The sequence below is a fragment of the Microtus pennsylvanicus genome, chromosome 21 (genome assembly GCF_037038515.1).
Source record: "Microtus pennsylvanicus isolate mMicPen1 chromosome 21, mMicPen1.hap1, whole genome shotgun sequence".
Lineage (NCBI taxonomy): Eukaryota > Metazoa > Chordata > Mammalia > Rodentia > Cricetidae > Microtus > Microtus pennsylvanicus.
In genome coordinates this window covers 32,130,786-32,152,176 of record NC_134599.1, presented here as the reverse complement: position 1 = coordinate 32,152,176, position 21,391 = coordinate 32,130,786, and the positions used below count along the sequence as shown (strand labels likewise).

General features: G+C 40.6%; 1 protein-coding gene across 1 annotated transcript in view; it reads left to right on the top strand.

Moving 5' to 3' along the window:
• Thada (THADA armadillo repeat containing) overlaps positions 1 to 21,391 on the top strand; it is a 302,624-nt gene that overhangs the window by 33,858 nt on the left and 247,375 nt on the right. Inside the window, exons 18-22 of the mRNA XM_075955218.1 lie at positions 1,891 to 2,026; positions 2,503 to 2,639; positions 5,525 to 5,683; positions 8,208 to 8,365; positions 16,051 to 16,160. Coding sequence (XP_075811333.1) covers positions 1,891 to 2,026; positions 2,503 to 2,639; positions 5,525 to 5,683; positions 8,208 to 8,365; positions 16,051 to 16,160 — 700 coding nt within the window. The remainder of the gene's footprint in view (positions 1 to 1,890; positions 2,027 to 2,502; positions 2,640 to 5,524; positions 5,684 to 8,207; positions 8,366 to 16,050; positions 16,161 to 21,391) is intronic.

Here is a 21,391-nt window from a genome sequence, read left to right as displayed (position 1 = left end):
GGTCGAGGGTATGCACAAAAACATTTAGCCTGTAAATATCCAGAGAAATTAAAACAATTGTACAAGAATGTTCATAGAAATATTATTCATACTTTTCTAAAAGTTGAAATAAGCCATGTGCACATCAGTTGCTGGGTAGGTAAAAATGTGTTATGCGTGGGTAGTGGACTCCTGTCCAGCAATATAAAAGAATGAATTATTGATGCAGCTTTGATGAACTTTGAAAATTTATGACAAGTGAGAAGCCAGTCTCGTGTTACTTTTTTCTATTTATGATTGTCTAGAATAAGCAAAAAAAAAAAAATTTCTTTTTGGTTTTTTTTGAGACAGGATCTCATATAGCCCAGGCCAACCTCTAACTTGCTATGTAGCCAGGCTGGTCCTGAACTCCTGATCTCCCTACCTCAGTTTCCCATGTTCTAGAACTACAGACAGGTATATATCACCACACCTGGCTAAGAATAGGCATATCTGTATGGACAAAATAAGTCAGTCCAGAGCAAGAGTAGAGCTACCGTGAGAGGAGTGACTGTTGCTTCTGAGTGAAGGTTTCTGTTTTAGTTTTGTGTATGTGTCAGCAGACAGCAAATATGTTCTAGAATAGTGCTTATGTTTGTATAGAGAAAAAATGACTTGTACACTCTTGATTTTTATTGTATTTGTGCATGTGCGCATGTGTAACGGTGTGAGTGTCGGAGGACACCTTTGGGAGCCAGTTCTCTTCTTCCACCCCTTGGGCCCTGGGGCTCCAGCCCAGGCCGTCATGTGTGGTTGGACGCTGCTCTGGTCACTGAGCCGTCTTACTTTGCTCAACTTGTGCACTTAAAATGTGTGAATTGATTGGTGTCTGAATTGTATCTTGATTACACTGTTACTAAATATCATTTTTGGCCAAATAGTCCATGCTACATGGTCCTGGAGTTTGACACCCAGCTAGAGGGTATCTAAAAGGATTGGTTCAGAGTGAGTATCATTAAACTGGCGGTTAAGTGAACGCATTCTATCCCCCCTCACCCCCCCAACGTGGTTTCTCTATAGCTTTGGGGCCTGTCCTGGAACTAGCTCTTGTAGACCAGACTGGCCTTGAATTAACAGAGATCCGCCTGCCTCCTGTGTCCTGGAATTAAAGGCGTGTGCCACCACCTGGCTTGCATTCCATTTTTTTAAACAGTGTCTTAACTAGAAATTGCTAACAGGCTCTGATATCCCTGAAATCTTTGATTCAAACTTCTGACTTAGGGGCTGGAAGGATGACTCAGTTGGTAGAGCGCTTGCTCTGCACACGGGAGGATCTGAGTTGGGATCGTCAGTGTCTATGGAAAAAGCCAGGTGTGGCAATGTGCATTTGTCATTCCAGCCTGGGGAGGCAGACACAGGGAGCATCTCGAAGCTGGCCAGCCAGCAAGCCAGCCTTGCTGCATTAGTGAGCCATAGGCTTAGTGAAAGATCTTTCTTCAGAAAATAAGGTGGAGAGTGATCGGGGAAGGTATCCAGCATTGACCTGTCTTCCAGCTGTACATATGCACATTTGTACATTGTACTCACAGACCTCTAGTATATGGTTCTCAACCTTGGGGCTTGACCCCTTTGGGGGTCGGATGACCTTTTCACAGGGGTAGCCCAGGACCATTGGAAAACACAGATATTTACATCATGATCATAACAGTAGCAAAAGTACAGTTATGAACTAGCAATGAAATAATTTTATGGTTGCGGGTCACCACACAGTGAGGAGCTGTATTAAAGGGTTGTAGCATTAGAAAGGTTGAGAACCACTGCCCATAGTGTAACAGTTAGTTGAGATGGGTGTGTTCTTTTTCTATAAATAAATTATAAATGTGTTCTATGTATAACTGAGGCTATTTCAGTTTCTCTTTGCTTTTTTTCTAGTTATTAAATGCTTGATGGAAAGTCTTGAGGATGAGATATCTCAGGCTGAGGACTCCTTGCTTCAGGCCGCATCCTCATTTCCAATGTATGGAAGAGTCCACTGTATAACAAGAGCTTTTCAGAAGTTGCCTCTACAGTAAGAATACCCACAGCTATATCTTGTTTTAGAAATACACTTGTGGGGGCTGGAGAGATGGCTCAGTGGTTAAGAGCATTGCTTGCTCTTCCAAAGGTCCTGAGTTCAATTCCCAGCAACCACATGGTGGCTCACAACCATCTGTAAAGAGGTCTGGCGCCCTCTTCTGGCCTTCAGGCATACAGACAGAATATTGTACATAATAAATAAACAAACAAACAAAAAAAGAAATACACTTGTGTCTGGCAGTTAGCTTTTTACTGGAGTCTGTTTTTGGAAATGAATGTTATGTTGCTTTAAAAAGATTGAAAATTAGATTTAATTATCTACCCATATATGTATATTTTAAAGTCCCTAATATTTCATATACCACACAGTTTTAAGCCATAAATTCTTGCAGCTCTTTTTTAATGTTAATTTCATTTCTAAAGTGAGTATTTTGCTTTTAATATCACGTCTCTCCTGTGTTGTTGCAGTGACCTGCAGTTGGTGAGTGAGTGGAGGCTCGTGGTGGAGAGGCTTTTGCTGCTGTCGTACCGGCTTTCTGCTGTGGTGTCTCCTGTCATCCAGAGCTCCTCCCCGGAAGGCCTCATCCCTATGGACACTGACTCAGGTCAGCAGTTTCTAACTATTACAAACAGCCCCCAGCAGGAGAGAGTTTTACACAGTGCTGCAGTGAGTGGTAAGGTGCCTTCGCTCCTGTGAGCATACTCACCCATCTTCCCACAGGCAGACTTAATGTTATTCTCTGAGTTAGAAAGAAAAAGAAGAGGGACAAAGAAGGGGATCAGTGGGAGTGAGGAGGACAAGGGAGGGCAATGTAAAGAATATGATCAGAGTATACTGTGAAATTATATTCATCATTAGTCCTATCATGTTGTATAACCAGTGCCTACTAAATAAAATTATATAAAGACAAAAGAAAAAAGAGAGTTACAAGCAGTGTATATATAAAATGACCCCAAACTCCAGAGACCCAGGTGATGAAGAAGATAGGTTGGGTTTTACAGTATTGTTTTTCAGAGCAGGTAGTACAGATATGCGAAGTGGGCAGAGAAGACCACTTACTGGGAATCTGAAATGAACCAAGACCAATTGATGGGAATGAATGAAAGGAAATAGTTATTCAGAATTGAACTCAAGAACTTTTATCTGCTTTTGCCTTCCCAGTCTCTGCATCTTTGCTCATTTTCCTACCATGAATCTGCATGCACGCCAGGGGTCAGGACTACTTGGCATGTCCTGCATGCAAACCAGGGGTCAGGACTACTTGGCATGTCCTGCATGCAAACCAGGGGTTAGGACCGCTCGGCGGTCTCCCTTCTCACACCCAGTGCATTTCTCTTTTCTTTCAGGCTTACTCTTACAACCTCTTAAATCTCTTTCCTTTTTCTCTGCATCCTCTTGTCCTCTCCAGGTCATTTTCTGTTTTCTTAGGTTATCTTAGATCCCCGTGGATTTCCCTTCATTCTTACCTCTTCCATTTCCTTCTAACAAAGTTCAAGTGACTTTTTCTAGTCATGTAATTTATCATTTGAATGGCACATAGTCTAGCTCTTGTTCTGTCCCATGTTGATGCATCAGTGCTCTCCCGTGTCCTGCAGTGGTTTGCACCTGCTTTCTATCCACCTGTTTCTTAACGCTTTTCTCCCCTGGAGCTCTCCTTCATGGACCATATTGTGCAGGAGTGGCGCCTGTGCTTTCCTGCCTTGTGAAGAAATTTAGTGAGGATCCGTGATACCAAGACAGTTCATTACTTCAGCGCATGTTAATCTAAATACCGAATTTTGATACTTTGGTTTTCCTACTTAGATAGTACATCTTGAATATTTCGCTCAGGCAAATACTGGTAGATTCTAAATGAGCAATCTTGAATGTTTCAGTTCCTTAATGTAGGTAGATCTTGTGACTATGCATAAGAGGTTTTATTGTTGTTATTATTATTTAAGAGTAGGTGGGGAGGAACTGGACGGATTTGGGAGGGGGAAAGAATATGATCAAAATTGACTGAATGAAAAAATTTTAAAAGAATAAAAAAGATTTTAAATTTAAAAAGGTTGATCTTAGATCAACAGACTCTTATCTCACAGACTTTTCCTGAATTCTGCCCCCAGCTCCTGAGGGGAAAGAATTTTTTATATTTTATATAAATATTATATATGTTTTATACTTCTTTCTTATTTTATAGGTCATATATGCTGAACTCCCTTGCAAAGAGCCATAGTTAGATAGATAGGATTGCTAAAATTTTGTTCTGATTGCTTCTCTTTCTCTTCTTCTCTTGGCTTTTGGGGTGGGGAGTTGGGGGTAGTGTTATTTTTTCCTGACTATTAAAATTAGCTTTTTTGGCAGAATTTCAGGGAAGCATCAGTGAGCATAATGTGTTGATTGAATGCCTGTGAACACAGGTTTGAGCCTCTATATTTCCCACACTTGTCTGAATAGATGTATGCCATGTATATCTCCTATTAGATGTTTCTGTTTGTTCCATGTGATTGGTTACCTGTTGGTATTTTAATTTTTTTTTTATTTTTATTTTTTGTTTTTTGAGACAAGGTTTCTCTGTAGCTTTTGGAGCCTGTCCTGGAACTAGCTCTTGTAGACCAGGCTGGCCTCAACTTACAGAGATCCACCTTCCTCTGCCTCCCGAGTGCTGGGATTAAAGGCATGCACCACCACCACCACCTGGCACCTGTTGGTACTTGTTAAAAATTAGAGCTTGGGTGACTTCTAGCTACCCATCCATCTTCCCATTCATTTGGCCCAATTCCCTGAACCTCTGTATTGAGCCAGGTTTGTTCTAGGCATTGGTGATTCACAGTGAGTACCTGTAGTTTACTAAAAGATACTTAATGAAACATTGGCACTGTGCATCATGTTGAGAAGGCTGGATCTTTTGCTTTTCTAAACCAAATATGGAATTTTTCTATGCTTATGTTATAAAAGATTGTGTGATGTTGATTTTTCTTGAAGCTATCACAACACATATTTTTTAAAATATTTATTTATTTTGTATACAATATTCTGTCTGTATGCCTGAAGGCCAGAAGAGGGCACCAGACCTCTTTACAGATGGTTGTGAGCCACCATGTGGTTGCTGGGAATTGAACTCAGGACCTTTGGAAGAGCAGGCAATGCTCTTAACCACTGAGCCATCTCTCCAGCCCCCACAACACATATTTTTATCTTTCAGTCTTAGTAACTTATATTGTAGGCTAGGAAGTTAAACTTTACTTCTCTCACATGATAAAGTTCTGTAACTCTAAGGAAAACAGCGATCACAGTCTTTGAACGGTGGATGTTTGAACTGCATTGTTGTCATGTCATATCTTAAGAACACACTCTAATATCATGAAGACCCTATATAAGAAACTTCATACTGGCCATCCTGTGAGCTCAGGGATTGTCGCTGTTGGAAACTACAGCAACTTTGAGTTAGTTGAGGGAAATCTGCATGACCTGGAACTTGGCGCTCATACATACTTATCTTTTCTTCAGAGTCAGCAAGCCGCTTGCAAGTCATTCTCAATGAGATTCAGCCACGGGATACTAATGCTTACTTCAACCAAGCCAAGATACTGAAAGAACGTGGTAGCTTTGATTTGGAAGATTTGAGTGCCAGTGTCTCAGATATTGATAGCTTCGCAGAAAGCAAAGGTAAGATACACGAAATACTTGATACTGTAATCAGTGGGCTGTTGTGTTTTGTTTGTGTGTGTGTGTGTTTCTGAGGCTTGAACTCAAAGCTTTGTAAGGCAAGCTGGCAAGTGTTGTACCAGTGAACCTTAACTACTGTTCACTGGCCACAAGTATATCAGTAATGTAAAATATATAGGCCGTCTTTTTAAAAAATTGTTTTATTTTAAAGTGTGTGTGTGTGTGTGTGTTTGCATACCTAAGTGCAGGTGTCTGTGAAGGCCAAAGGTGTCAGATCCTTCTGGAGCTGAAGTTCATAGGCCGTTGTGAGTTGCCAGATGTGGATTCTTAAACCCAGACTCTTAACTGCTGAGCCATCTTTCCGACCCCAGAATAATGCCCTTTCCAGTTCAGATTCTAAAAGAGTTCGGATTTACAGAACATGTCTGGAAAACAAAGATTTTTCTTTTTAATTTAGGTTTTGAAACTACTTTATAAGAGCTTTCTCAGAAAATGGTATGTCTTAGTTCAACGTAAACGATGCTACAACAAACCTTTTGAGCATAAAACTCTTTAACAGCCCAGCCGGGAGAGCAGGGACACATGGTGGTGATGGGCCTGGGCGTGGGCGGCCTCCCCTCCTCCCTGCTGCACAGTCACGGTGTCTTCTCCAGGAGTTCTTAAGTCAGCATAAATAAAGGAAACCTTATTATCAAGCAGAATGTGATCACAAGAAGTAATTTCTTAGTGATTTGCCCTGTGGCTATGTTCTCCACTAGGTGGAGTTATCGACTTGCAAAAAATTCTGTTTGCAATTTGTATTTTTAAAATGACAGTTATAGGTTTTCACTGTAATACTGAAATGTCAATTTAAAACAGTGTAAAGCCATGCTCCATATCCTCCCCAGTTCTTCCCAGCTCCCATTTTGTGTATAAGCCACTCTATCCATACTGTGTATTTATACGTGCATTTATTCTTTTAGCGCAGAGAGCTTTCTTTTTAAAAGCAAGATAGAATAAACAATTTTGTTAACTTCTTTTTTTACATTAATAGAATTTTTTTATGTTAGTAATAAAATACACCTAGAACTTGGATAAGAGAATAAGTAGGAGGACATTTGGGGCTAGAGAGATGGCTCAGTGGGTTAAGAGCACTGGCAGTTCTTCCAGAGGACCTGGGTTCAATTCCCAGCACCCACATGGCAGCTCACAACTGTCTGTAACTCCAGTTCCAGGGGATCTGATACCTTGATACCAATGCACATAAAATAAAGTTAGGTAGGAAGACATTTAGCTCATTTGCCATGTTATTTGAACATACTTTGAAAGATAATTATTATTTGCTTTTGATTTTAAAAGTTTTGTCTTGGGGCTTGAAAGAGAGCAGTTAAGAGCCCTGTCTGTTCTTTTGAAGGGTCTGGGTGCAATCCTAGTACCTACATGCTAGCTCACAACTGTCTGTAACTCTAATTCCAGAGGATCCAGTGGTTTTTTCCCCCCCTTTTATTGGCCTTTGTGGGCACCAGTCATGCATGTGGTGATACACAAGCAGGCAAAGCAAAACACCCATGTGCATTAAAACACAAAAAGACATCTTAAATGTTCTGTGTTAGGGACTGGAGAAGTAGCTAAGTGGTTAAGAGCACTTGTTCTTGCTTTTCTATCTGTATCTGCTATGTATCCACCCACCCATCTATTACATCTACCTGTCTGTCCATCCGCTCATCCATCTGCCTGCCTTCCTGCCTTCCTGCCTTCCTGCCTTCCTGCCTTCCTTCCTTCCTTCCTTCCTTCCTTCCTTCCTTCCTTCCTTCCTTCCTTCCTTCCTTCCTTCCTTCCTTTTCCTACCTACCTACTATCCATCCACCCATCTTCCTTCTCTCTCTCTCTCTCTCTCTCTCTCTCTCTCTCTCTCTCTCAGTATAGATGCCCGTGCTGTACTTCTTTTTCTGTTTTTTGGAGACAGAGTTTCTCTGTAATTTTGGAGCCTGTCCTAGAACTAGCTCTTGGAGACCAGGCTGTAATTCTAGTACTCGGGATCTCAGGATGCTAGGTAAGGAAGGTTGTGAGTTTGAGAAGTCTGAGCTACATAAGGAGATACTGTATATAAAAAAGCAAAGGCAAAACAACAAAATTTTTATCCGTTCCTTAACTGATAAAATAACCATTCTCACTAAAGTAAACAAGAAGTACTTTTTTTTTAAATGTTCAACCATGTAATACTTTATGGGTGCCAAAGAGATGGAAAGTTTGTTTTATTAATATATTCAAATATTAGTCCTAAGTTTTGAGGCAGTATTGTGTTTCATTTTAAGTTTATTTGAAAGTAACAAATTAAAAAATTAGCATGCTTCATTCTCATAGCGTGTTCTTTACAAATGTTAGCATGTTTTGTTTTGTTTTCTCTGAATAAACAGAACATATGACAAATTGGTTTGTTCAAACAGATCATTCCTGGAGAAATTATGAGTAAGTGTGTCCTAAGAAAGCTGGGATGTGAGGAATTCTAGCTAGTGTTCCAATAGTGTTTGTTTTGTTCCTTAAGGCACAGAAGGAAGAACATGTGACGTCACTGCTCAGATGGTCCTGGTGTGCTGCTGGAGGAGTATGAAGGAAGTCGCTCTACTTCTCGGCACCCTCTGCCAGCTTCTCCCCATGCGGCCTGTCCCAGAATCCTGTAGTGGGTTATTAACAGTGCAGCAGGTAAGGTGGATGGCCGCTCCACCAGGGCTTGTTTGTGGCTAAGGCGGAGGCCGTTATTGTAGATCAACTTTTAAAAACAGGTTTGGACCTTAAAGATTTTACAGATGCCAACTGAAAAAGTAATTTTAGGGTATTAGACCTAGTATATTTTTAAAATAATGGCATTTTAAGAACTATATCAGTAATTATAGATTTGCCTCACTTTTGACTCCAACATTGTTATAGTTTTTTATTTCTCTTTTTAACATATGTAAACTTGAATTCTAGCTGAAATTATCTATTTAGTAAGACACTCCCTGCCCCCGTCTCTTAAAAATTTCAAAGGAATGAAATGTAACATTGGTTGGTCGTGCTCTCCTGTTGCCCTCCCTTCAGTACTAAAGTTGCAGTCCTTAATGCGTTTGACAGACTTTCGCCTTAGACCACAAGTTAGCTCAGCATCTGGGGCTGTTCAGGGACCTAGTGCTGTGTTTACAAGAAGCTAGCTCACCACAAGCATTTCATTTGGAAATATTGTAGATTTATTAGATTTTTGTTTTTAATTGATTCCTTCTTCCTTTCCGTATGGTTTCAACAAATCCATTTCCCACAGTTTCCCAAGCAAAGATATATAGCATGCACTTTCATTTTTAACCTTTTTCAAATAAAGATAATTTCCCCCCGTAGGGTATTACAACATTCAAGAACAAAACAAATGCTGTAGTATGCTAATGCTGGTTATTTCTACAATAACCATGCGACTAGCTCCATGGAAATAATGCTAATGTTTTTATTCTCACACTCTGGTTCATGTGCTTGCATCTGGCTAACAGCTGGGCCAGTGATGTTGCAAGAAGGCCTTGGAAAAGCACAGGGCAAAGGCGAGCAGCACATTGTGGGCGGCATGTTCCTCAGTCTCTTCCAGATCAAATAGGCCTTGGTGTTCTGGAGTTACTTGGAGCCATTACTCTGACTCGCAGTTGGCCCAATGCCTGTATTTTTGCTGAGGAACCCAGTTATGATCAGCCATTTCACTGGGTGAACCCACCATCTTGTTATGAAATAAGCATGTGCTATTTCCCTCGTCAGCTTCTCTTTTCAAGGACAAATTGAAGAAAATACATTTTGCTTTTTACTGTAACTGAGAAAGGCTTAAAAGTGCCCCATGAAAATTATTTGCCTTAACACCCTTTCCATTACATCAAAAGTTTGTATTGTAATGAATTTATGTGGAACAGCTGTGTTAAAATTGGGACCTAACGTAAAAGAGATGTTTGGTGTTTTAAAAAAAGAAACTGATTTAACAAATAAATAGTTGTATAAACTAAAGAATTCTTCAGTAGCTATTTGTATGGATAAGTAGACTCCTGCCCATTAAGAAAAAACATTACTCTCCATTTGGATAAACCACACAGTTTTCCAGTGTGCTTTTTACATGATAAGCTCACATGTAGCTGTATGAGAAGACATTACTGGCTTGATGATGGATCAGGGCACATATAGTTGCTGTGTGCTATCAGAAACTGTCTCTGGAAAGCTTTACTCTTGGTTTTGTTGACTTTTAAACAAACACCTTATTAGGAACATTTAGCCCCCCCCCCCACACACACACACAAAAGATTGCTTCTTTAAAGTTTTTTTTTTAATTTAAATATTTTAGGTTTGTTTATTATAAATGTATGCTATCATATAGATGGGCATCAGTTGTGCTCTTAGCGCCCATGGAGGCCAGAAGAAGACATCAGATCAGATCCTCAGAACTGGAATTACAGATGGTTTGAGCCACCATGTGGATGCTGGAAACTGAACCCTGGGATCCTTTTGCAAGAATAGCAGTGCTCTTAATTGCGAGCTAGCTCTTCTTCATCCCATTTACTTGTCATGTAGCCCAGGCTGGCCTTCCACGTGCTGGAAAGACAGCCAGTTCTGAACTCTTGCTTCTGTGAGTCAAAAATGGTCCCATGTATTTGATTCTTTTAAGAATGACAAATGAAAATGACAGAGGAACATAGTTTACATCAGGGTGCCTGGCCATACCTAAGGTAAATCCATACCTCCAAGGACATAGTTGCCCTGGCAAAGCTACATTTGCTGTAGCTGGTAACAAAAACATCAGTTTGAGAGTTATGTCAGATGAATGTGACGACACCAGACTCACCTCTGTAGCTAATACATGTAGTGCTGATACATCTAGTCTCCTCTCTCACCTTTCCTGCCCAGTGCTTTGACATCACTCTGATTTTATGGCCTTTGTTAAAGGGTGGCCACTTAAATAGCACACACATGAAAATGATTTACAGCAGGCTGTTTGGTGACCTGTCTTGCTATATGATAGCAAAGTGGTGCTTGTTTTTAGTTCTGAGTTTCCAGGGCTTGGTTCATGGGCACATCATCCCCGTGATGCTCTCCAGCTCTCTTAGATAAAGGAAACAGAAGGCCCTGCTTGTCCAAAGATCACAAAGGTTGTCTCTGGCCTCCCTCAGACAGGAGCCCAGTTCTCTCCTTTCTTTCCATCATGGCTTCCCCTGGCACAGTGCTCTCTTTTTTCTGAGCAGCTAATTTAAGTTTTCTTTAAGCTAAATTTTCTCCTTCTCCATTACTCAAGCCAGTTTTCTCTGCTGAAAGAGCAATGAAAGATAACTTTTTTTTTTAAGTTTAATATCTAATCCTTCCCGTAGAGCACTTCTTGTGAAGCAGTTCTTCAAGAAGAAACTGTTCACCCGGCGGCAGGTCTGACTTCCCCCTGCCCTGTAATCGCACAATGAAAGGTTCTTTCACAGTGCTTCTTTCCTAGAGGCAGAGAGAAAGCTGCTTTGAGGGCTGTAAGTCGAGACCCTTCAATGGTGAGCAGTGCACACAGCCTTATCTCACTGTTTCCTGACTCACTGGTATGTGTCTGGGTTTCTAGCCTGACGTTTTGCTGATAGACTTCTACTTGATATTTTGTTGGACCTCTTTCCAGTGCGATGGCTGATACTGATTTTAAAACAGCTTCTATGTTGAATATCAATTTCATTGGAGAGTTCATCTAATATTTCTAAAGAGAGTCTTCTGGGTAAATTTTCATACCTGCTTCATCTCACACCCCTTACTGCCACAGAAATCACGTGAACAAACATATTGCCAACTACTAGAAAGTGCCTGCTTTAGATTTTGCTGTTGCTTGAGTGATTCGTAATGCTAATCATGTTGGTGCATTTCCTCTCTTGTTATTTATTTTTTGTAATGGGTTACAAATGGAATTTACATTTATTAATATTCATAAGTCATAAAGCAATTGCCTTTTTGTTTTATTTGTTTATATTTAGATTTTAGATATTACAAATAAGTATATTGAACTATAATGAGTGGAAATTATAACTTTTTTTTACAAAAAAATTTATTTATTATGGCTGGGCATTGGTGATGCACCCCTTTAATCCCAGCACTCAGGAGGCAGAGGCAGGTGGATCTCTGTGAGTTCAAGGCCAGCCTGGGCTACAAGAGCTAGTTATATGACAGACACCAAAGCTACAGAGAAACCTTGTCTCAAAAAACAAACAAACAAAAAGATTTATTTATTTATTATGTATATAGTATTCTGCCTACGTATATGCCTGCTTGCTAGAAGAGGGCACCAGATCTTACTATAGATGGTGGTGAACTACCATGTGGTTGCCGGAAATTGGCCTCAGGACCTATGGCAGAACACCAGTGCTCGTAACCTCTGAGCCATCTCTCCAGCACGAAAGTTAAAACTCTTAGGCTTTGCAGAACTTTAGAAGTGAACACATCGTCGTTTAGTTGCCTATTTATTGACTGTCTTACTACATGGATATTGTGGGAACATAAATAAGACTTATATGTGGTTCTCTGCCCTCAGAGAGCTTAGTTAATATACCAATGAAACAAAGCCAGATTAACTTTGAAAACTCAGGCCTGAAGGGCAAAGTTAAAGTGGCTCATGTTGAGAAGCTGCAAAAAAGCAAAAGCTAAACTTCCTGGTCAGACAGTGTCTGCACACCAGAAAACCGTTGTAGTTATATAGAGGGACAATTTGAGGAAATTCTGTTAGAAATCATTAAAATAAAGAAGGAATGGTTTTAAACATTAATTATTGTTTAGGGTTTAAATGTGAAGCATGCCATGTAACCAAAATGGAATTAGAGTCTCCTGACTGTAGACATCCCCAGGGTTATAAGAAATAGTTTTGTTTTCAAGTCAGAGTTTGAATTAAGGGCTCCTATTTTATAGTGCAAAGTCAAACCAAAAGGAGAGATTTATAGACTGCTAATTTATCTGATGGTAAACTTTAAATGCTGGAGACATGGCATGTAGCTGTTTCCCTGTATATTTGTGACCTATAAATCCATAAAAGGTGCCAGTTTGCTTAGAGTTTTATAAAACGTCTAAGTAGGATATGTTAAACTTAAAAGATAGTGACATGTTTAATTTTAAAATTAAAAATCAGTATCTTATTTTTTTTATTCACTTTTACCTTAATTTTCTTTTAAATATCCTGAGCTGTGTGTTAGCTCGTGGCTGTAATCCTAGTACTTGGGAGGCTGAGGCAAAAAGATCTTCAGGGATTCAAGGCCAGCCTCAGCTGTGTAGTGGGTTCCAACCCAGCCTGAACAGTAGAATGAGATTCTGGCTCAGCTAAAAATGATAATAAAACATCTTGGGAGAATCTATTTTTTTATGTTAAAGTTTGTTTTTTAAAAAATACACTCTGTAAAGAAACTCTTTGAACTTCAGAAACTTGGTGGTTTCTAATGAAACAATTGAGGTTTCCCTTTAAAGACTAAATGGAAATTTTCTGGGCTAGTGAAATGGCTCCATGTGTAAATTCTTTCACCAAGATTGATCCCTGGGACCCATGCCTGTCCTCTGACCTCTGTAGGCACCCTGCACCCATACGTACACACAAATAAACAATGTAAGGTTTTAAAGTTCCGTTTCTGCTTCTTACTATTGTTACTCATTTTCTGAATGGTCTGAGTCGTCTCAGTTCTTTGTAGTCTGGTTATCCACTGAGAGGGTGTCAGTAGATTGCTTCTGTCCAGCTGCTGCTTACATTATCCCACCTTCAGGAACTGGGTTCATCCCTCCTCTTCATGCCTGTTTTTCACTGCTGTGTAGTATAAAGCCTCTAAGTCATTCATCTGGATCTGCCAACGTAGCTTACATATGTTAGATCTGGATCCATTCAAGTGTCTGGATATCCTCTTCTCTTTTGGTCTACCTAGCCACATACACCCTGTGCGAGATGTGAGCATGAACTCTAGTCTAATTTTGTGAGGATGGGCCTTTCTTGAAAGATAGTGAGTGCTGTGCAGCTCTCGTTATAACCCGTCATGCTAGGTTTCTCTGCAGATCTAAACTGAAAGCCTACTGAGGTCACACATCCTGTTTTCATCTTTGTCTGCCTTGTAAGTGCCACAGCATTGGACAGGATGTCAAAAACACTTGACAATGATTTTTTATATTCCTGCAAGGGCAAAAATTCACAAGTTTGTTTGGAGATTAAATGTGAAATAAAATAAAGAAAAATTGTCTACATAGCACTCTTGTCCTTAGAGTCTCATTCTGACTGCTAAGATTGGGATTACCTAGGGCTGAGGGTCCACGTGGGAAAGACCACCCACATTCTGACTGCTAAGATTGGGATTACCTAGGGCTGAGGGTCCACGTGGGAAAGACCACCCACATTCTGACTGCTAAGATTGGGATTACCTAGGGCTGAGGGTCCACGTGAGAAAGACCACCCACATTCTGACTGCTAAGATTGGGATTACCTAGGGCTGAGGGTCCACGTGGGAAAGACCACCCACATTCTGACTGCTAAGATTGGGATTACCTAGGGCTGAGGGTCCACGTGGGAAAGACCACCCGCAGACATACTTTTGGACACTTTAGTTTTATTACATGCTGTTCAGTTTAGTCCTTTGAAAAAAGTTGGTATAAAGGAAGCAATGAAAATAATGACCTCTGTTTAAGGAGACGATAGTGAGCTGTTGCAAGTCCTCAGAAAGCCTTCTTGAATAGCGTTCGTCTTTATTGAACGATGTCACAATATCTGAAACACTTTAGAGGAAAGAATTAACTAAGAGACTCTGTTGTCTTTGTTTTCTCTGCTCTGAAGTATCTTCTTAGTAACCTCTTACTTCCGTAATGATAGCAATGATGCTTGTAAAAAGCTTTACCTGAAGGATATAGCGTGTTAGTCTGAAATAGAGTTTGTAAAAATTCATCATGCACTGCTTGTGTGGTTCTTTGTTGGTCTCCATTTCTGTCTGTGCACTCTTTATAACAGATACACCGAGTGTAGATGCTTTCCCTCTAGATGGAACAGAGAGCTCATGGGGAACTGAATTAGGTTATAGAGAATTAGCCTGTTCTGAACTTGTCATTAGCTCATTTAAACACAACCACCCATGAGGTGAGTAAGTGCCTTTAGTGCCCCAGTATACAGAAGAGGAAAATGAAGCCATTGAACATGGTTGCTCATTTACTGCTCACTGTCGTGACTCTGATGTATGCAGAACACTAACCCTGTCACTGCTGAGGTGAAGGTGTTTCTGGGAAGCAGATCTGAGGTCCTGTTGGGCAACTTCCCTGTTTACAATGCTGTGGTCTAGATGCACAGTGAACAGATAGCTGATTACTGCTTCTGTCCAGAGTTTATATAAAGGCTGAAGTTTCTAAAGTCAGCAACCACCAAACCTGTCACCAAATGACATAAACCAAGTTGGATTAACTAGTTTGCCAGCTCTCTTTGTTCAGAGCAATGTGACTAATTGTCAGTTATGTTTTGTTTTAAATTAATTGACGTGCTTTGTGTTTGTTTAATCTTACCTAAGAGAAAGACAACATGTCAGGAAATGAGGGCATGGCATCCTGGCAGTTTCCATGGTTGAATTAAAGTACTGCTTATTGACTTGTGAGGCCTTTTACTAAGCCTCACCTGTAACCTTGGTGAGGCTCTAGAATGTAATGTGAATGGACATGGCTCTCAGTTTAAGATGAAGATGGATAATGTTAGTGCTCAGAAGTGCAGATGTGCTTCCGGTCATTGAACTGTACACTGTAAAATGGATGGCATGGTAAATTTTCTTACGTGTATTTTACCATAATAAATGCAAAATATTTGAAGAACAAATATTTAGAATCACGAATGTGAGTTTGTTACTCTTTGTGATTTTTTTGTTGTTGTTGATGTTGAATGAATGGCATGAGCTAACAGATTGTACTGTGAAATTTGCAGATCTGGCATAAGGAGGCATTCTAGTGTAGCAATTAAAGATCGATGACTCCCTGGTTTCCTTCCTGCTTACTTGCTGTATGACCTTAGATTAAATTATATAGCCTTTCTGTGCCCAAGTTTTCTATTGGAGACTATAGTGTTAAACTAACACAATGGTGTTTATTTCATGGAATTCATTATGAATAGTTAATGAGATGCTATAAAAAGCTTAAGGCATGTGTGGTAGCACACATTTGTAATCCCCACTGGGGGTGTGAAGAACAAGAATTCAGTGTTATTCCTGACTACAATGTAGCAAGTTCAAGGCCAGTCTCAGCTCTCTGAGATCCTGTCTCAGAAAATAACATATAAGTCAGTGTTAGGTGGATACCCAGGTACAGGTTCCAAATTATATTGCTGATATGTGCTAATGCATCTGTAAATTAAGCATAAATTGAATATTATTTTCATTTTCTTAAAGGTAAAAGAAATAGGAGATTACTTTAAACAACACCTTTTACAATCAAGACACAGAGGAGCATTTGAACTGGCTTATACTGGTTTTGTGAAACTCACTGAAATATTAAACAGGTAAAACAAATATCCTTTTTGTGTAGGTTTTTTAAAGAGCAGATTCTAGACCGTATGCATGGAGTAGATGTTGTTTGTGTCTTTTCTACGTTGGAAAGAATGAAGACTGGCTGGTTACAGAACTCAAGAGATGACTTTCATGGTTCCGTCATGTGATTGACTGCAGATGGCGGTGTGAGGTGTCCAGCCGGCACTGCTTCCTCACCAAAGTGCACTCAAAGATTTGCCAAAAATAAGCCTGAGATTACTGCTTCTTTCCATGGGTGAAATGAATGTTTTGTCTGTTTGAAAATAACTTGATGTTTGGAATCAAATAGTCCTGGATTTCTTTGTTTCAGGGAAAAACAAGGATTTTGTCTTTTTCTTTATAGTTTTATAGAAAAGTCTTGAAATAACAATAAGTAGATATAAATTAATCTTAACCAGAGATGTAGATAGATCTCATGTATTTAATTAAATGTATATTTTTAACTTTATGGGTGCCAGAAATTTCACTCATTCATATAATAGATTTTCTCTAAATGGTTTGTAAGGAAACCTTCACTTACTTAATGACTAAGTATTTGTGACATTCTGTAAATGAAAGGCAGTTTATTTTTCAGGAAAACATTTCTATTGCCTGGATGTTGCCAGTCTTGTAGCTTCAGCAAACATTTTATTTTGGCTGCTGAGCGATTTTCAGTCTTGATATCTGTGATGCTTTGCCTCCCACTGCTGGTGAAAACATTTCTAAAATGTCTTGTTTGTTGTAGGTCACATAGACTATCTTTAAGTGATACTTTAAAAATGTTCCTGATATTAAAACTAATGATCTTTAAAAACATTATATTTTATTTTTAAGTGTGTGTGTGTGTGTGAGAGAGAGAGAGACAGAGAGAGAGAGAGACAGAGACAGAGACAGGGAGAGAGACAGAGAGACAGAGACAGAGAGACAGAGACAGAGAGACAGAGAGAGACAGAGAGAGAGAGAGACAGAGAGAGAGAGACAGAGAAAGACAGAGAGAGACACAGAGAGAAACAGAGAGAGAGACAGAGGGAGAGAGAGAGAGAGAGAGAGAGAGAGAGAGAGAGAGAGAGAGAGAGGAGAGAGTGTGTGTCTGTGGACAGGAGTTCAGGTGCCTGTGGAGGCTAGAGAAGAACTTTACACTCTCAATCTGGAGTTACAGGTGTTCGTGAACAGCCTGATTTAGGTTCTAGGAACCACATTCTGGTTTTCTGTAAGTGCAGTGAGGTCTCTTAGATGCTGAGCCATCTCTTGAGATCTGTAAAGTGTGACCTTGAAAAATATTTTTTCTTTTCTGGGCTGGAGAGCTGACTGACTCAGTGGTTAAGAGCACTGGCTGCTCTTCCAGAGATCCTGAGTTCAATTCCCAGCAACTACATGGTGTCTCCCAGCCATCTATAATGTAATAGAATCTGATGCCCTCTTTTGATATGCAGGATGCAGATATACTTGCAGGTAGCCCTCATATACATACATAAGTATATCCTTAAAAAAAAGAAAATGCTTTATCTTTTCAATCCTTTGTTTCTATTGTAGACATGATATGAGTATTCTTTTCTCATAATGCAAATACTCCCATTTGCATTTCAAATGAATGTTAGCTGTGTAGTTTGTATTGTGCTTGGCTTGGAAAATATAATACCTCACCACGAGACACAATTTCTATTGTTCAAGAGCTTGTGAAGTATGAGGACAGTCTAACCCCATTGATGGGTAGGATTGGTTCAGCTATTCTGTCTGACTAGACAGTGTCTGCATCCTCCTTCATGGTTCCATGGATGTCCTTCCTGAAGCTGCATCCTCACTCCAAGGAGTGGCCTTCTTTCCTCCAGAGTAAAGGATGTATGTTTCCTTTGTTATAGTCTCCAAACAAGGAAATAAGCAAGGGTAAAACTCAGAATATCAACAGGAAGTATGTTCCAGGCCTCTACTGGTCAGAAGAATTGCTGCAAACATTGGGCTCAATAGATTTTAATGACTATTAGGGAGTACCTAGATTTCAGTTTTGGTGATCTAAGCCTGAGGTGATGGGGCTCTGAGATGAGCAGAGATGGGTATTTCACCTAACATTTGTCCTCATGTGGACAACTCCACACATGACATACTGAATGACCAAAAGGAAAGCAATAGACATTCTGTTACATTTCTTTTTTTTTTTTTAATTTATTTATTTATTAAAGATTTCTGTCTCTTCCCCGCCACCGCCTCCCATTTCCCTCCTCCTCCCCCAATTCTGTTACATTTCTTGACTTTATGAGATGGAATCAGGGCAAGGCTAAGCTAGGTAGTTTTCCTTTGGACAGTTACTGATTAATTTGCCACTAGCTGGCAGATGAAGTAGTGGGCGAGGGCGTTCCTTCTGGCTGTGGTCACATTTCTGGCACCTTGGGCAGTGGGATAGCTAGAAGACTGGACCTAGTTGGCATATAAACTAACGACATGACTGGTGTAAAGTCCGGGAAGATTTTATTGTAGATATGAGAGAGAACAGCCTGAGCATCTGGAAGAGTCTCACACAGAGATAAAGAGGTAGACTGACCATGGGCAGCACAGACTGGACAAGACCAGGGCTGTCTGCGAGAGGGGAATAGCAAGAGATAAAAATTTGCTAGAGAGAGATGTCCCAAATCACCAAGGAGAGTGTCTTTTTCCATGTGATGGTTACCCAGTAGGGTGAGAAAAGCTGCCTGACCTACCCTGTTAACAATAGTAGGCTCCAGGAGCCACCAGAGGCAGAGCAGGCAGCTCCAAGGTGACACTTACTTGAGTACCAAAAGAGAACAGGTGGTGGGAAGAAATGGCTGAAAAGTCGGACTCAAAATTTGGAGTTGAATATGATGGGTGGCAGAAACAGCAGGAACCTCTGCATCCATACCTCTGCAGACTCAAATCAACAGCTTGATTTGGTTAGGGAGGCTGGTCCCCTCGGAAGGGGGTCTGTTTGTGTACCTCCTGAGTGTTCCGTACCAGATGTGTAACTGACAACATGATCACTCCTTTTTTATGGTTACAAGGATGGTTTTTATTGTGAATGAGAGGTGGAAAATATCCAGAGGTGTCTGGAAGAATCCAGAGCAGAGAGAGAGAAAGAAGTAGACTGAACATGGCATGGCCAGCAGACTGGACATGGTCAGGGCTGTCTGGGAGGGAGGCAGGAAGAGCAGGGCATGGGGAATAGAAACAGCACCGTGAGCCTAGCAGGAGCTGTGAACAGAGAGTAGCTGCTGAGCTGGAGAGTTCTGGGTCCAGGAGGAGGGAAGAAGGTCTAGGATACCAGTATGGACTTTGAAATGTGTAACAAATACTTGTGAGTAGAGACTGGGTAAATCTGGAGGCTAACATGGACCTGATATGCTTATTGACACCGCGGGTATATGTTAATTGGAGAGCCATGTGTCCCTTTTGTCAGGGGTACCGGAAACGACTCCTTTTGGTGATAAGAACCAGTTTCACAAGTTACTGGTTTATCTAATAGCCAGAAGTCCTCCTCATTTCTGGATATTTGGACTGCCTTTTTATGGGGGTCCACTTTCCCTTTCGGATTGATGGTCAGAAGGGGCGACAGAAAGCTTTGTATGCAGCCCATGAGCATAAGCAGAAACAGCCCCCTGGGAGACAGACTTTGGCGAATCAGCTCAATTTTATTCCAGAGTATAATAAGGATTAGGGAGCCTGAGGACAAACCCTAATTTGCATTAAATGCACGCTCCTGTCACAAAGCTTAGTATGTGGAAGTAGGGTCCTATGGTAGAGCTTCTTAGCACAAGTCTTTGTAACAGGGATCTGTTCCAAGGGTCAAACCAAAGATGAATCAAGCATCTGGTTTAGAGAAGTCTTTTAGATAAGGCGAGTCTTTCAGACCCAGGGACATTTTCCAGATAAGGGCAGGTAGAAATCTGGAAGCCTTGCTGGGGAGGGAGGTAGTTTCTATATTGTTGAGCTTAGAGAAAGCTGCCAGACAGGCTGTGGCAGACTCCGACCTCTGACTAGCCAGCCATGTATTCCAGCACCTTTTGGAGTTTGCGGAATTGAAGTTTACTTTGGATCTGACAGTTGGGACTACAAGTGATCTCTTACTAAACATGGCAGTTTTGGGGTAGCAGAACTTCTTAAATAGTAGCAAACTCTAGGCAGAAGCGATATGATCTTTTCTGGCCCTAGTAGTCTGGCAAGTCTCATAGTGTGGCTTCAGTCACATGCTTTTGGTTATAAAGAGTCTTTAGGACAGACCAAGTGTAGTCTACTTTTTGGTGACACAGTGGCAATTGAATGCAAGTGGTAGTGGTTACCAGGGAATCAGTGATGGCTCCTCTGGTTTTAGGTCCTAGTGACCAGGAAAATGGGATTGATGTTATCAAAGTCAGAGGAACTTTTGTTTGTCTGTTTTGCCTGTACTGAGTGTCAGGAAATGATGGGTTGTCCTGGTGGCTATCCTCAGTTTAGCAGTTGCAGTAGTGTATGACGAGGTAAGGTAACGTGGCTGAAACAGACAGGTCTGGGTACTGTTTCCATAATCGTCACTGCTGGTAGGACTGAAGTCTTCAGGGAAGAGTGGGAATGGGCAGAACAGAGAACCAAGGACAGAAACGTTGTGTGAGGCCGAGCATGAATGAAACACCACATCTTCGTGTCAATTTCAGAACTATTGTGTACTTGCGCAGTAGAAGCCATCCCCAAGAGATGAAGCAGGGAGGTGGGGAAAGTGCCTGGTGTATTGGCCACTCAAATCTGTTTTAAAGCCCCCTCACGGCTGTCATTGTTGGTTCATACCCATGGTGGGCATTCTCATCTGATGCCTCTGGGTGCAGGGGTTTTCTGTCCCTTTGGGAACATTTCAAATCCGACTATTTTGCACAGAATATCTGTATCATGTGTGTTGCTTTTGTTTGTTTGGTTTTCATTTTTAAAAGAAAATCTGTTTCCTTTGGGCTTTTTTAGGTGGAAGGGTTAATTTAATAAGCACTTAAGTGATGAAAAACTTGTTTAGGCATACAGCATTGAAGAAGTTTGCAAGAAAAAAATCTGGGCATTCCTAAAGACCCATAGGAATCAAGGCCAGCTGCTGACTACCGCTTGCACTGCAGCTGTGTTAAGGAAGAAAGCACTTAAAGTGATTAATGGACAAATAACTGAAGAGTTAAACATGAGCTACATTCTTTAAATTGGTTTTTAATAGGATTATTCAAAATGTCTTCAAATGTAAACTGATTTTACTATTAAACAATTA